The sequence below is a fragment of the Lissotriton helveticus genome, chromosome 11 (assembly GCF_964261635.1).
Source record: "Lissotriton helveticus chromosome 11, aLisHel1.1, whole genome shotgun sequence".
NCBI classification, from domain to species: domain Eukaryota; kingdom Metazoa; phylum Chordata; class Amphibia; order Caudata; family Salamandridae; genus Lissotriton; species Lissotriton helveticus.
Genome location: NC_136072.1, coordinates 929,317,680 through 929,334,029, shown reverse-complemented (window position 1 = coordinate 929,334,029; position 16,350 = coordinate 929,317,680). Strand labels below are relative to the sequence as shown.

At 46.1% G+C, this 16,350-nt stretch overlaps 2 protein-coding genes across 2 annotated transcripts in view; one reads left to right on the top strand and one right to left on the bottom strand.

Moving 5' to 3' along the window:
* RNF215 (ring finger protein 215) overlaps positions 1 to 15,042 on the top strand; it is a 368,778-nt gene extending 353,736 nt beyond the window's left edge. Inside the window, exon 12 of the mRNA XM_078667245.1 lies at positions 9,375 to 15,042. Within this exon, the coding sequence (XP_078523371.1) occupies positions 9,375 to 9,397 (23 nt within the window). The 3' untranslated portion in view covers positions 9,398 to 15,042. The remainder of the gene's footprint in view (positions 1 to 9,374) is intronic.
* The window catches only part of LOC144792295 (coiled-coil domain-containing protein 157-like), a 218,081-nt gene continuing 216,766 nt past the window's right edge, over positions 15,036 to 16,350 (bottom strand). Inside the window, exon 9 of the mRNA XM_078667242.1 lies at positions 15,036 to 16,125. Within this exon, the coding sequence (XP_078523368.1) occupies positions 15,909 to 16,125 (217 nt within the window). The 3' untranslated portion in view covers positions 15,036 to 15,908. The remainder of the gene's footprint in view (positions 16,126 to 16,350) is intronic.

The window sequence follows — 16,350 nt, the reverse complement described above, 5'->3', positions numbered from 1 at the left end:
GGGAATAGACTAGAGTATCCCTCTAGCGGGCGAGTCCCACAGCGTGTCCCTGTAGGCAGATGACCTGCTCCTCTACATATAGAATGTCTCAGCCTATCATGAAACTCTTCGGGCCAATCTGTTGGACTTTGCTGCCACGGCTGGACTGTGGGTCAACTGGATGAAGTCTGTCGTTTACCCTCTCGGCCTGACCTCTCGCCGCGAAAGGGTGTGCATTGGTAACTCTCGCCTCGCCTGGCACGCAGAGGCGCCTCACTACCTGGGCATCTATCTGTATCATACCCCCGTGACCTGTACGAGGGCAACCACTGCAGGGAATTGGTGGGTATACCCACCCAGGTTGGTTTTTTGAGGACTCTTCACCTAGCTCCTATAGGAAAAATCACCCTGGCGAAGATCATCTTGCCCCGCCTTCTATACTATTTTGCGAACCTTCTGGTAATCCCTCCCCGCTTCATCTTCAGAGATCTGGACACCTTGCTTTGCTCCCTTATATGGGGCAATGAATGCTGACGAGTCGCCGTAGCCAACCTGCAGTTGCCGGTGGACCGGGGTGGTCTTGGGGCCCCGTCATTTAAGGCGTATGTTTTGGCGGTACAGCTCCAGTGGCTGTCTTGCTGGACAGCTGGGCGTTATCTCAGGGATGCTAGCTCAGAGTCTGGGCCTTTGCCGGCAATTCGCCGCCTGCTTTTGCTTGGAGACCAGCCTGTCTCAACCCATGCCATTGAAGTGACTGTAACGAGGGCAACTATGCTTTGAATCCGCCGCCTTTCCCGTGGGACCCCGATCTATACTCCATTGCTGCCCGTGGTTGGCCTGCCCCATGGCAGTGGCTATTACACTGCCTGGGAATTACAAACCTGGACCAACCACTCGCTCCTTGAGGTGGAGGCTCTTTTTTTCTAAGGGTCAATTTCTCCCTTTTGACCAGTTAGCCGAGGAGAGTGGACTCCCTCCAGAGCAGTTCCTCTCTCATTGGCAGCTCATACATGCTTGCCAGTGCCCCTGATACCTATCTGATGTGAGCCAGCAACCCACCCAGTGCTCCACTCTGTGTTAACTATGGGACCCAACCAGCACCTCAACACCTGGCTATATATGGCCATCCAAGGATTGGCGTACGTCCCACTCGCCTCGCTATGCCAAAAAAGGGAGGAGGAATATGCAAGGCCACTCAATGATAAGTAATGGGATCGAGCTCTAGAATTACCAAAGGTTTCTCTGAACTTCTGCTTCAAAAATGTACAGTTCTTCATCCCACCAGGGCCTATCTCATGCCGGCACAGCCACTTCGCTGGAGTTCCAATTCGCTTGCCCCCGCTGTCACACCCCTGCAGTGTTTTTACCTCTTCTGGGCTTGCCCAACTTTGCAGCATTACTGGCAAACTATTCATGCTTCACTGCAAGAGGTTACAGGACTTCTGGACATCTATTTCTGGGAAGCCTGTTCGCTAGGCGTATTTAAACGTAGGAAGCAACACAAGGTCCAGACACGCTTCAAAGCCCTAGCCATCCTTCTATTAAAGTGAGGTCTCACACTACATTGGCTGGCGCCGGCGAGCCCTCCTCTGGAGGCCTGGATAGGAGCAGTGCGCAAATGGGGCACTGCAAAGGAAGACTAGCTCCGAAACAAAGAAGTGCACTGAGTGCGCCAGAGCCACAACTCCCATGAATGTGCCATACTGCTCATTCTTTTCCGGCAAACAATTGAATATGACTCTACACTCTCGCAGTTACAATCGCCACACGGTGCATCACTCTGAGCGACCCTCCCTCCACCCCCCCGGGGGCGTGACCCACTTTCCTTAAGATACCCCCCAAACTCATCAGTGCCTCGGCTGCTGTTAATACCACTTAGACGCAACTGCGCGCGCCTATGCGCCAGAGCCTGTACAACCCGCCAGCTCTGAAGCATTAAAACACCCCCGCCCTAACCTACCCCTCATTGTACATCCCAGTATTTGCTCCCCAAGTTACTAGTTTAAGTTTTTCTCTTGGGTAAGATACCAGCAGGCAACACCTCCTTCAGGGGTGACTCCCACCTCCAAGGTGCTTCATTGTTGCCCCCGATGCTTGCTATGTAACTATTGTGTGCAATGATATGCCTCACATGCAATTTTATGTGGCAAAAGTATGTAATGATATTCAATCATCAAAAACCCAATTTTTTTTTTTAAACTGTGACAGATGGTGACAGTTGCTTGTCAGACCAAAAGGTCTCCCTGGTCAGAAATTGTAAACATTTTCCCTAAAAACACTGTAGTGATGAAGATAGGGCTGGTTCAAGTCCACGGTAGACCAAAATGGAAACAATTTCAGGTTCACTGAAAGGTTAGAGCATAGGTTTGATAGGGGACTCCCTCACACAGGACGCGTGGTAGAAATCTGAGCTATGGTGGCCTCTAAAAGGGGTAGGAGTGCTTACGCTTCCACCTCATTGGCTGAAGTTTGGGTTCTTTCAAATGAGGTGGATGTGCTACTATATTGTTTCAAACATTTTATATTATATACTGTTTGTTATATATGTTGCATTTAATACTGCTATTGTAATGTGCAGGGTATTCCCAGCCTGACGATGGGGAATGATGCAACCATGTGACTATATAAAAGATCGACCGTTGGATTAGTAGTGGTTCATTGAATTACTAACCAATGTTAAAGATAAAAAGTTTGCAAAAGGTTGGAATCAAATTCAGTGTCATGGGCAAGGTAAATGTTGAAGGGGTTGGGAACAATGACATGGCCCATGGCTACTGACTGATCAGTTAGCAATGGGTGGGCCTTGGATATGTCCGCATGAAAGGATCCAAATATAAAATCATGGTTACCCCTACTTTTTGCCTTTTTGACCTGACTGCTGGGATCCTGGTAATCAGGACCCCAGAAACTGTGCTTTCTAAATTGGTTGATAAGTACTTTAGTACCTCCACAATTGGCTACTGGTGTACCCTTATAAATCCCTAGTTTATGGTACTAAGATCCCCAGGGCATAGGTACACCAGAGGTCTCCCATGGGGTGCAGCATGTATTGTGCCACCCATGGGAGTCCACTTAAACTGTGACAGCAGGCCTACCGTGGCAGCCTGTGTGAGTTGGTGCTGCCACCTCTCATGCAAGATATGTTTCCTTATATCTGAGGTCACTGCACTTAAAGCCTATAAGTCACCCCTATGGCAGGCTCTTCAGTTCTGAGGGCAGAGTGATTGGATATAAGTGTGAGGATGCCCCTGCATGAGCAAGACACCCCTACAAACCCCGGAGTCTATTCTACAGGGTTTGTAAGTGCAGTCAGCCATATTTAGACATATAGTAGTCATTACGAGACTTATAACTATATAGTGGCTGCACTATATAGTTTGGTATCAAATATGTTGGAATCATACTCCAACTCCGATTCCAATGTTGGAAGTTGGATCCCATGTACTGGGGGACTCTTTAGAGGACCCCCCCTTGTACTCCCGGTAACTGCTTTTCAGGGTATTCAAGCTAGCTAGTGCTGCTGCCGACCAGACATGATTCTTCCCTCCTGCTGCTGAACCAAGCTCGAGCAGGAGAAGGTAGAACAACAGGTTTCCTGTCACAGCAAGGTGTGACCACATCCTAGACAGGACTTTATGTATTGGGCTGGGGTGGGGGCGCTTGCCAGCACCGAAGGACTGCTTTGAAGAGCATATTTGGTGCCCTGCTTGCATTCTCCAGTTTGAACCAGTTCATGAACCCTTGGTTCCTGCTCTGGTGCGGAACTGGATAAAGGACGTGGGAGTATCCTTACCTATGTCCAGCCCCCTCTGGGAAGGACCGCCTACTTGTTTCAACCCTTTCCTAAGGGTACTTAAGGCTCCCCTGTGGGTGAGTCCTCATATTCGTTGTGCGACTAGACTTAACCCTGAAACTACGTCACTCTTCAATCTTCTGGACACTTGGACTTCGTTGGACTCCAACTGGAACCGAGACTGCACCAAAAAAGACTCCTGCTGCTTCTTGTCTCGCTGTTCTTCTTGTCTTCTGTGTCATCTGGGTTCTTCAACAGACCTTTGGGCATCAAGGACAGCCAAAGAAATCTCCTTTGGAATGAAGGGGTCACTCACCTGCATCTCCAAACACCGCAATGAAGCTGACCTGTCTGCTGCTCCTGTCCTCCTACGGAATTCCAGAGGCTCAGCAATACAGGTCGTGGTTTTGCAACTTCCTGGAGGCCTGACCTGTCCTCTCTGCTTTTTTGGGTCAGTATCCCTCGTCGAAACCGCTGGGACCGAACCCCTGTGCACCGCGTCCACTTCCCGTTGCCAAAGCTTGTTGGCTCTGCACTCCAGAGATTTCGGGCTACAAGAAGCTTTGGCATCCAGCACCTCATCTTCCGAAGATCAGCGTCCTCACTTCATTCTCTGCACCGTGGACCTCCATCTTTGGTGAGGGCTGCCTGAGGTCCCTTTGCCACTCCTGTGGTTTCGGCCTGTGGGTCTTCTCTTGCTTCAGTGGGCTCCCCTGCTTGCTCTGGCCTGCTCTGACTCTCCAGTTCTTAGTGAGTCCCTTGGACCTTGCTGGTCCCAACGTTTGCTCCTTTTCGTCTTCCACACCAGTTGCGGCTACCAAGGCTTATTGGTGCTCCCGCTGGACACCTAGCACCTAGAACACTGACATCTAACGTGGGACAGCTCGTGGATGGCTCCTGGTCTTCCTCAGCATGCCCTGGTCCTCACAGCTTCAGCAACAAGGTCCCTGTCGTCACTCAGAACCTCCCAACAATGGTGGGCATTGTGCTTCCGTGCCTCCTGGTCACCTCCACGTGGCATGGACTCTGTCCCCTCTGCTTGCAGGTTTTTTACTTCCAGAATCTACCCTTCGATTCCACCGGACTCCTTTGCAGTCTTCTCCAGAGCCATCTGCTTCGAAGTCTCCCATTGTTGCCTACAGAAGGTCCCAACGTCAGTTCACCCAAAGGGTGTTCTTCAGGGTCCTCCGGGAAGGGTCCTTCTTCTTTAAAACTGCTACCACAACTTCTCCATTGACTTCCATTGAATATACAGTTGCGTTTCCACTCTGCACACAGCCTCTGAGGGTATTACCTTGGGTGGTTACTTGTATCCCCGGCTCCTCTGAGTCTTCTGGTCCAAGTCCCGTTCTCCTTTGCAATTTGCGTTCTAATTTATTAGTATATGGTTTGGTCGTCCCCTGGAAACCACTGTATTTTGTGCTACTTACTTGATTATTTGCAAAGTATTCTTGTGTATTGTGTTGATATCTCCGGGTTGGAGATATACCAATTTGTTAGTGATAGTGTGTGTAATAAATACGATTTTTTTTTAATAAACACTGTGTGGTTTCTTTTCATTTAACCTACACTTCTGTTTAAAGTTGGTAAAACAAGCTGCTTTACACTCCTTCAAGATAAGCCGGAAGGCTGCTCTCCGCAGCTACCACTTTGAAAGCTTTCAAAGGTTATCAAAGACCACTAAAATCCCAATAAGTGTTGTCTGGATTAGTGCCAGGTGCATCATTTAAATAAGTGTGCACCATATACTAAGCCAGCCTTCTACACTGCATAATTAAGGTGAGGTGTAAAACAGATGGGACTGAGCTGTCTAGCTTGACCATTACTGAGAATCAAAAGGTTATAGTGAAGGTAATGGCTTGATTGTGGCTAATAGTAATGATTGAGGATGAGAGAAGAAAATCTTGTTGGCAGCATGGCAAGGGTAATTTGTTAAGCAACTGGATGTATTGTCATGTCTTGGACTAAAAATACTTTGGGATTTGAGCTGATTTGCTTTTGTCGCAGCAATATGAACCAAAAAGCAGTTACTGGCATTGGAAAGTATTATACATAGTACAGTGCAAGTGAAACAGGAGTTTGTCCACTTTTTGCACCCCAGGGGCATTTTGATGTTACAGAAGGAGCCGCAGATGCTTGTTCAGCTCCTTCTTTAATATAGCTTGTCCTGCAGCAACATTTGCGCCAGTGTGATCCCAAAGGCGTCATGGCCTGATTTTTATGTAGGCTTGGCCGCATACAAATGAGGAAACTGTTGCCATTGTACTTGTGCCTTATTAATGGTGCTAGCTCAAGGGCACTTATGAGGTGGCACAGACTCAGTGTACCACTGGAGGGTGTCTCTTGTAAGGGAGCTAAAGGGCTCCAATATGAGGGGTTTCAAATGATTGCTGGTCTCCACCTGCAGTGTAAGGCAGAGCAGTGACTTCAATTAGTCATTCCACCTTTCACTAATGCACTTCTCTTAGTTCAAGTGCGGTGCACAGTGGCACGGTGTGCTGGTGCCTTTATACTATCCATTGACTTTAATATGTGTATTGGTTGAGGGTGGAAAGTATATATTGTTGGGCATTGGGACATTACAGAAACAAAGCCATGATTATCACCCTTTCTTTGTCTCTTAAAGGGATTGTGAATTTCTCCAAAGCCCCTGTTGGTGAGGTCTGTACTGTTTAAAAACAAAAAATAAACATCCCCTTTTAGGCTGTACCAATCGTAGGAATGGGGACATAGTGACATACGTAACACCACTTGGAAGTATGTAGTGGCAGTTAAGCATAGAACATAGAAAAAAATAAACTCAAACTAATGTCCAATCCTAACCTGGAACTAGATAGAACATCGCCTTCTTTGAGTCAGTAGATGTCTGTCTATCCATGGTTCAGACTGTGGCAACATAATCCTGGATTACTAAATAACAATTCAAATGGCCTTTACCAGTTATTTATCTAAGAGAAACGTTGTAGCTTTTGAGTGGATGATGGAACACACTTCTGACTTTTCTACAACTAGATATAATATAAACATGGTATGCTTCTTTATAAATGGCTCATACATTGTCCTCCCCATGACTGCCCAAAATGCAGCAGAGCATCTCTCAATCTTTTCATCACTCAAGGCCAGTTTGTTGGCACTACTTTTCCTCTAACCTTGCTTAGTAACAACAATCTGGACGGTGGAAAACCCATGTACAGTCAATGAAATCACATGATAAGATAGGGACTTGATAAGATAGGGTGCATTATCAAATCAGGCATTAAGGGTGGGTGACTTTAGGATGAGGTGAGTCTATTGTACCACTGGCATCACACATCTGTGGCTAGATGTAGTGTTAATTCATAGGCATTGTTGGAACCTAAATATGTCAGGTCACCTAGGGTAGCCTGGCCTAGGGTAAGTCACAATCACTAGAGGCACATGTGTGAAGGTTGCAAACCACCCAGCAGTAAATCAACGCAATAACACCCAAAAATGACGCTACACCAATGTTTGGAAAAATACGAGCCTGTTTATAAGAAAAATAGTCTTTGCTCTTTTTGTCAGTTATTTAGCTCTAATAAATACAGTTCATTACATCACAGCATCTTTAACCTCTTCACTTTACCACATCTAGCAGGTTTACATCTATATACTTCAACAGTTCAGATGAGCAATTGCTGTACTCTGATTAACCCCTTTTTGAATCTTCTTTTAAAATCAAGGTTTAAACAGACAACCACCTCTCCCCACAATTGCTCTATGTCCAGATACAAATTTGCATTCCCCAGCCCAGGTTGTCAGTCTCCTCAGCAATCCCACCCTGTCTGAGGACCAGCTGTCTCAAGTTTTCAGACACCAGAGGCTAGGAAGGAATGTCCCAAAAGACTGGTTTAGGCCTCAGTTACTTTTCACCCCTCGGGTGCACCATGGGATACTTAATGCTGTAGGCTTGGCAATGTGCAGTTATTTAACAGCCCCTCTACCCCTTTCCGTGCACAGGAATCAATCAGCGCTGCACCACTTTATTTAGAAGGGGTCAGACGATCTTAGGCACAACCAGCTCTCCTGTGCCACCCCTTAGGTTTCCCCGCTTACTTGACAGTGTGTGCTGGGAGGCGTGTTCCTCTGTAACACCCTCTCGCTTCAAGGACACTTCCTTGCAGAAATCGGGCCTCCCCGCTCCCTCCCGGAGGAGCAGAGGCCCTTTTGAGGGTAACTCGTGGCGCTTCACCGGACGCCGGACGCTCGGCGGGGCCGCTTCCCTCCTTGGTGCTTCACCTCAGTTGCTGCCGGCGGTTCCTTCACGAAGGCGCCTTCGCGCATGCGCGGGGGATCGGCGACTCGGCCTCAGAGACTGCTCCGTCGTCCTATCACGGAGTAGCGTCTTCGCAGCGGGCCTGCTCGATCCAAGGCCCCTCCTGTGATAACAACCCGGCTCAGATGAGATTATGCGCGGTAGCGCTGGGAATCAGTCAACTTGCTCCCTACTCTTTCTCCTTTGGAGGCGCTGACACGGAGCGCGATCAGTGCCCCAGGGGTCCCGCTCACAGTGGAAACAAAGGGAAATAGACCCCTACTCCTCACTCCTCTACCTCACGAGTCGGGAGGTTTGCCACACGCTACAGGACCAGGCACTGGTAGGGAAGTCTCAGTGTCATTTAGAGAAGGAGCTTTCTTCTCACTCTAAAGAGGGAGGGTAAAAGGGGGGGGTCCCTTTGCGTTGGAACCCCAGAACTCCTAGTTCAGCAATAGTCCACAACCCCTCCTTACTGGACAGATATAGGGGCCCAGGCGATCTCCTAGTTTGGTTCCCAATACAGGGACCTTCTCAGCTCCACAGACTACTGGGATTAACCCCTTCACCTAACTGTCCAGGGTCAGCAGGATAAACTAACTCGGCTAGGTCAACAGGAATGGGGGGGTGGAAAAACCTAGACAGAGGGCTACCCTTGTAGAGCAATCCACCCTTCAGGATCCTACCCCTACCAGACCTCAGCCTTCACTCTAGCTGTTCCTCACTGGCAAGACAAAATGGCTGACCAGCATTCCGCCTTTTATAAGCTGACCCTCAGAGGTCCAGAAGGTTCTGGAATGCCCTACTCTATCCTATGGGACAGGTTCCAGGTATGTCAGTATGACAGTTGGTAGCCACCATTTTGTGACTCCAAAGAAATTCCTGTCAGGAAAGGCCACTAGGCCTGAGGTGAAAAACTATGAGGGTGAAAAAAAACACCTATCCCCTAGACCAACACCTTGAGAAAGCTAGTGGACACAAAAATTAATAAAGGCATGAGGGGCAAAAAGGGGACAAAATAAATAATAAATTGGAGGGACTACGCAAAAGGCCAGACAGGTCTAACAGGCATGAATGCATGTGAGGGGGAAAAACTAAAATGATAATGGATCCATTAGGAGAATCGAAATGAATAATAAATAAAGTGCAAATGGGATCAGCCTGGGACATTTTCAACTTCATGTTAAGGTAAGGCCTTCTGGTGTTCTGTTACCCATCAGGGGCTGGGAGGTGGGTCATCTGCATGATGGAGGTTAAACAATGCAGGCAGTTGATTGGAAGCTTATTGGTTTTGTACATATTAAGTATGTTCTTTCTATATTGTTCCAGGAACTTTCTGCAAAGAGATCTAGAGCTGGAGTTTCCGTACAGGAAGCAGGAGGATCCATCTGCACTTCAAAGGAAAAGGGTGGGAGTAGAGTGGGTGGGTGACAAAGAACAGGCGATGGAGCAAAGACTAACATTTACTGATTTGTACACTCCGGACTCTGCCTTCCGTCTGTGGAACTGAATTGCTGGATATGGTGAAATGATTGGCTAGTTGCGCCCAACATTTCCCCCTTTAAGAGCAAAGAAAAGAACTCAAATTTGTTTCCAGAGACAAGTTAAAGAAAATTGACATCACCTATGATGACGGTTTATTTAAAGCATCATGTAAAGGAAACGATGGTGGGTATGGAGGATGAGGAATGAAATGCATGGAATTCAGGAGCCAAGGGACACATCTCATGGTGTGCGTGAGTGGGAGAGACATGGCGTATAACTTATTTGTGAAAGACCACTGCTACCATTGTATATTTATGCAGGGGGTATAGCAGATGGCATAAAGGGCCTTAGCCCATGGCACATATGAATGGTGGAAGAAGAGTACATGAGGTGTATGTTTTGCAGGGCAAAGCCTTTGGTTTATGTGTGGACACAATACCCATGATGTGCTTGTGTGAAGAGGGCAGAGTCTTTGGCATGTATATGGAGGGTCCCTGCTTAATGATTTGTATGTGTAGAGTGGGCAAAGCCAGTAATATCTGTGGGGATAATGCAGAGCCCATGTTGCATATGTATGAATGGCAGAGTCAATGTTGTATGTCCATGAGAGGTAGAACCCACTTTGTGCAAGTGAGAAGCAGGCCAATCCATAACCTATGTGTGGTGTGGGCAGAGCCCAGGATGTATGTTTGTTAAGGGGCAGAGCCCATAATGTGTAATGATAATAAACAGTATCAATGTGTGGAGACGGCAGAGATTCCATGTTTTGAACATGTGTACTGGGTCAAGCCTGTGAGGTGTACATGTGTGAAGGGACAGAGTACATGATATGTATGTGTGAAGATGGAGAGCACCTGGTGTTTTTGTGTATGAAGGTGTAGAGGGCATGGGAGCAGGAGCCATGGTGTATATGTATGAAGAATACAAAGACGATTGTGTGTACGTGGAGAGGCTTCATAGACCCTGATGGTTTTTATATTTTGTAAATTAAGAGCAGACAGTGCTATAATATCAGCATTTCTAACGTGCATTTGTGCCATTTGTACAACTTTCTGCACTTATTGAGGCTGGACCGCCTTTCCATATTGGTCTTTGTGAAGAGGAGAGAGGTCATTGTACATATGTGTGAAGGCGCAGACCTCAGGGTGTTTGTATTTAAATGTCTTTAGGTGTAGAGGGCTTTGGGCTGAAAGGATGTGTGAAGAGGCATAACCCATGGTGTGTAAGTATAAAGAGGACAGAGGTGGTGGCGTATTTGTGTCCAAATTCCAGAGCCACTGATGTTTGTGGAAAATGAAGAGCTGATAGTGTTATCCTATTAGCATTTGTATAGTGTATTTCTGCTATTTATATGATGCCACAGTTCTTTCTATGATTTTCTGTTTGCATAGGGCCAAGTACATTGTGTGAACATTCTGGGGTTGTAAAACCTTGTGATGGAATCAACAGCAATAGCGCTTACCGTCTGTAGATATTGCTCTTATCACCTGTGTTGGAATCATTCTGACTCATATGTCAAATACTTCCCCATGACCTGTTGAATGCTTTCCTAATCTTCCTTACACTCCAGACAAGTGTTGCCCTCCATTGATTTTGGTGGCAATGCCTACCATAAACGCCTGAGTTCACCCTCCTTGGTGACTCAGGTTGAGGGATATGTCAGACTGTGGAGAGAGCAGTGTGCATAGGGTTCAATTGTGTAGTTGAGGACTAGATGGTTCTATTTAATGCAGAGCTTTCCCTCTGTGTCTCAGGACAATATATTAATCAAGGGCATCTACCGTCAGCTGTTCTTGAGCCTCTGCATCCTCTCATTCGTCAGAATCCACCATTGGGTGGAGTTAGCAAGAACGCTAGTGATGATTTGACTATATTACTATACCATCAACCTCCTGAAAAACCTTTGGTAGGCTTCATAATTAAGATACTAGATTGTGTCTGAATCTGATGAGCCGTGACCATGTAAAGTCTTGCCTGATATTGCTTATCTGTCTCCCTGTGGGTGTAATTATTTATATTATTCTGCTCCCTTCATAAGGCGTACTTGGAAAGAGATGCTACATATCTATGAAATCAATCACCCCAGTAGATTACCAAAAGAATCCTGCTTTCGACTGACTATTTCATCACCCAACAAACTTTTATTCAAATATTTGTGCTTTAGAAACGTTTTGGAAACACCCACCTTCCTTATTGACTATTTTTACTTTTTATTTTATTCGTTTGTAAAGGGCTTGGATGCCAAGGTGCTTAACAGAGCTAGTTTGACGAAAGAAAAGGTGAATAGAGGCTGTCACTTACATGTGCAATCGTCATGTCTTCAGTTTGCTCATAAAATGGCAATCGTTGCCATGTGGAAATAGATCTACTAGGTGTTTGCTCCACAGCTAAGCGTCCTGTACAGAGAAGGCTCAGCAGCCATAACAGGTTCCCTGAAACCTGCGAAGACGCAGCTATTTGACCTAGACAAATTGCAAAATACCACCAGGGATATAGTGGCAAAACAGATCTATCAGAAATGTCGGAACTACCCCCTGAATTGTCCTTAAATACTATGCACAAGAGCCTAAATAAAGTATATTGGCATTAATAGCCAATGAAGACTTGTCAAGACTGGTGTGATATGCGCTCTAGAGCCTCTTTCGGTGGCCAGATAGGCCACTGCATTTTGCAGTATTGAAAATTCAGGAAGGCCAACATATAGCCAATTGCAGTAAGTAATTTTTTTATACAAGTAAATCACCCATCATAAATTCACGTTTGGGTGCTGAGGAAGAAAGGCAAACTATGGTGCAGAATCCAAAATGTGTAGTAATAGGCTTTGGATATTGCCTTATCTGCTGTATAATAGATACTTAAAGACAATGAGGCGTGTGTATAATGCATAACTCTATAATTTGGACTGCCAGGCAGCAGCAATGAGAAATGACACAAGAAAAATCAGTGATGTCACTGACAGTATTTAGGAGGCTGAGCAGAAGACAATACCCTCTCTTACTTTGTGACAAAGCCAAGGATGTTATTGAGTGATGACACCAAAGGATCAATTGGAATGTGAAGGAGCAAGTAGAGAGTCCAACTGAGTCAGATAGAGTGCGATGCAGTGCACCAACAAAGGAGATTAGACAGTTCGGCCAGTGCAAGTGCTCGGCTCAAGATTAAGCTAAAAAAGAAAGAGTAAGAGTTGGCAAAAACAATGCCAAAAGCGAGCAAGGCAGTAATGCGAGCAGCAGAAGATCTACATAAGAGAAACCAAATGCATTAAAGGCTGAACAAAGATCTGAGCTCGAGGAAGGGATGGATAATATACACACCTCATTGTCTTTAATAAATTCTCAGATAACCTCTTCTCTAAAACTGTAAAAAATACCCATTTTATGGAAAGACATTGAGCCAGACAATATCCCGGTTTAAAGCCTGGTGAGGACTTGGAAAGCTACGTGGTCATGCGGCCTAAGGTAGAAGGTCCTGAAGGTGGCCGCATGATACTGATCTGTGACATTAAAGATGTCCTCAAGCATGGTGTCAGCAAAAGCGGCTTTGGAGCCATTACACCACAAATTAAGTGGGCTCCAAGGAAAGAAGTGTTGCTGTTCATAGCCATCATGTTTAGCCTGGCCCAACTGGTTACTGTGGGCCATGAGACTGGTTTGTGAGGGAACTTGAAGGAAAGAAGTTGGTTTGAAGATCAAAAACTGAAGGTAGGAAGCCACCTGGAAAGTAAGAGTAGAGAACAGAGTGAGGTGCTGTTTTGATGCAAGCCTAGATGTAAAATATTAAACTGTCTGGGGAAAAATGCAGGCCTGATAGAGAAAGGGCTCTAACATCAGAGACCCTCTTGTAGGAGTTCAGGAAGAGCAAAGAAGCCAGCGATCTAATAAGGATAGAGAGGATTTGGGGAACCTATATGTCACGAAGGAGAGGATGACCGAGAAATCCAGAGCAGATGAGTAGTTGGGTTTATTTATTTATTTTAAAGGTTTTATATAGCACGAACAAGACCCATGAGGGTATCAGAGCGCTTTAAAGATGAGCGAACAAGAGGAGACCTATGAATCAGACAACAGGGTGGTCAGAAGTCAAGGGGAGAAAAACTCTATGCCGGCCTGGAAGAGCAGCAGCCTCTTTGTAGAAGATCAGGGTGCTGGAGGAGAAGCAGAGCTTACAGTGTTGTGGCCTCCTCTCTCTGACTCAATTTTCTGTATAGGAATTAGTTAAGCTTATTTTAGGAAGGACTATCTTTTTCCAGTTCAGGGAAGACCTGGCTTGGCAGTTCGGGCTGGACTGTTCCCATGAGGCACAGGGTCAAGACTGATTTGCATATATAGCTGTGTCTGAACTGGGGTGGCGACGTGAGCTAAAGAACGATGATGGATTCAACCCAGATCTGTGACTGGGGGTGAGTGTCTGAAAAGTTTCAGAACTCTGTCTATCATCAATCAATCAATAGTTTATAGAGCGCACTACTCACCTGTGAGGGTCTCAAGGCGCATAGGGGAGGGGGGGGAAGGGGAGGGGGGGGAAGGGGGGGGGGGAAGGGGAGGTGGGGAGGGACAGCTCCAGTTCAGTTGAAGAGCCAGGTCTTGAGGTCCTTCCTGATCGTGTGGATGCTTTCTATGTGTGCTGCACAATACAATATAATACAAAGTAAAAATGCGAGGAGAAATTGGAATATTTTCTCTTATTACACCTGCTTCAAGGAAGAGTAAGAATCCGGCACAACCACTTGTTTAAATGTTTGTAGCTAGAGATTTGCGTCAAACCCCCTGGGTGGTTGCATAGGAATGCCCCTGTACCTCTCCTCCCTCCCCCCCGAACTCCCCCTTGACTAAAGCAGCGCATAGGGCAAACGTGTGTTACTTAAGGAAACTAAAACAAATCCCAGCATAACAGTTTGCAAACCTGGCGCAAACGTTAGTAAATCTGGCACTTGGTTTACACGCCAAAGTGCCAACTATCCGTTAATTTATGTAAAAGGGGCATGTCTGGGTTGGACATGACTTTGCCTAAAATCCAAAGCGGGTGAGCAGTATTTTGTGTGGTATACCTATGTGTGACACGTGTGAAATCACACATCTTGCATGAGTATGAGTCTGCTTGTCATACTTTGTACTGAAAATAATACAGATCCCTGCTAGACAACATTGATTTGTATTTCTGCTACACATATAGGCTCTTTTTGCGCAAGCGCGGCTGGTGGCACTATCAACCAGTGACCCTTTCTTTGTAAGCCTGGTGCTACCTCTTTATTTTTAGCCATTGTTGCACATTTTCAGGCTGTACTTCATTGTGTGAAGGATAGTAACTCTAGACCATGACTTTAAAGGCCTGGCAGTGACAAGTGTCAAAAAATGTGATAATCCCGGGGTTTACTGGTCCAAAAGGGTTTTGCTCCATAATCCATGAACGCTGATGGAGAATACTCATAGATGCTGAACACAATTTCCTTGGTACTTGTTTTTCAGTGAAATAAAGCAAATTGTTTAATAAAGACACGCAGGATGACACCGTCTGAAGATGGTTTCATTGTTAACACATGACACAAACAAACACAACCTGGGCAGATGCACACGTGTATGAAAAGTATATGAAATCAAACACATTTCAAATTCAAACCAGCACAAGAATAACCATAAAAAAGTGATGGCTCAGCTAAAATCCAAGAGCCCTCACTGTCCCAGAGCTGGAACTATATGTGCACTGAAGTCCACAGTAATAGGTCCTTTTCATAACTTGCAGTGAAGGCCTATGCGTGAAGTCCCTTTTGCATATACTGCTATCAGTCTCTTGTTTGAAGAAACTGATTTACTCCCAGAATACACATCTGACCAATGGATTAACTGGCTGTACCAATAGCCCAATCAAGTTTGTCATTCGCTTAGCCTTCAGCAAATCTAATTTCTTGTCCAGGATTTTATTATATCCGCAACACACAACTTACTATGGGGGTACACCTAGAGTTTCTTCACTGCAAAACTGCCCTCTCTAAAATTGCCAGTTCCTTCTATCCTCTGTGTTCGTCCCATCAGCGGCGCAGAGCTAGACTTCATTCTACAATACTCCTGGCACTGATCTGACCAGAATTCCAAGGCAGGTATCTTTGATACTATATCCACTACACATGGCCAACAGTCTGCACAAGGGTTGTGATGTTCATAAGACATCACAGCAGAGGCCCAATCAAAACAAACCAATGGAATTCAATTGTACCACCGCCTCTGCTGATATCTCACTGACGGTCCACAGTGCTCAGACATTATCTCCCGCACAGTCACACTCCGAGCCTACGTAGCTGAGGCCATCACAGGTACTCCAGCACTAGATGCCACCAAAGGGCTGGGACTAGAGCACTCGGTATTCTGTCATGTTCCTGTTTCATCATTTCCTGTGAATTCTGCTCCCACCACTTCCTCTCCTCAACCGTGTGTAGGTTCCTATTGCTGAGTTCTCCTTTGGAAGGGAGAGAAAGCTCAAAGCGGTGTGCACGGCACCTGAAGAGGGGGCCTTCTCCGGCTGAGAGCTTGGCGGACGTTGTATCCTTGTTTTCTCAGCTACACTTCCATCTTTACTTCCTGCTTCAGATACACCGCTACCCCTGCAGCAGAAATTGGATAGAGAAACAGAGGCCGTGAGTTCAAAGAATGTCCACAGAAAAGAGGTTAGATACGAAGTGTCCAGGCAAAAAGCATACACAGGGGGCAAAGAAGGTAATCAGATTGATGGGTAAGAGTGCAAACAGACCAGGACAAAGGAAATCAACAGATTGGCAATTCAAAGAGAGTACATTGCAACAGTAAAAGTGAATGGCAATCGACAAATC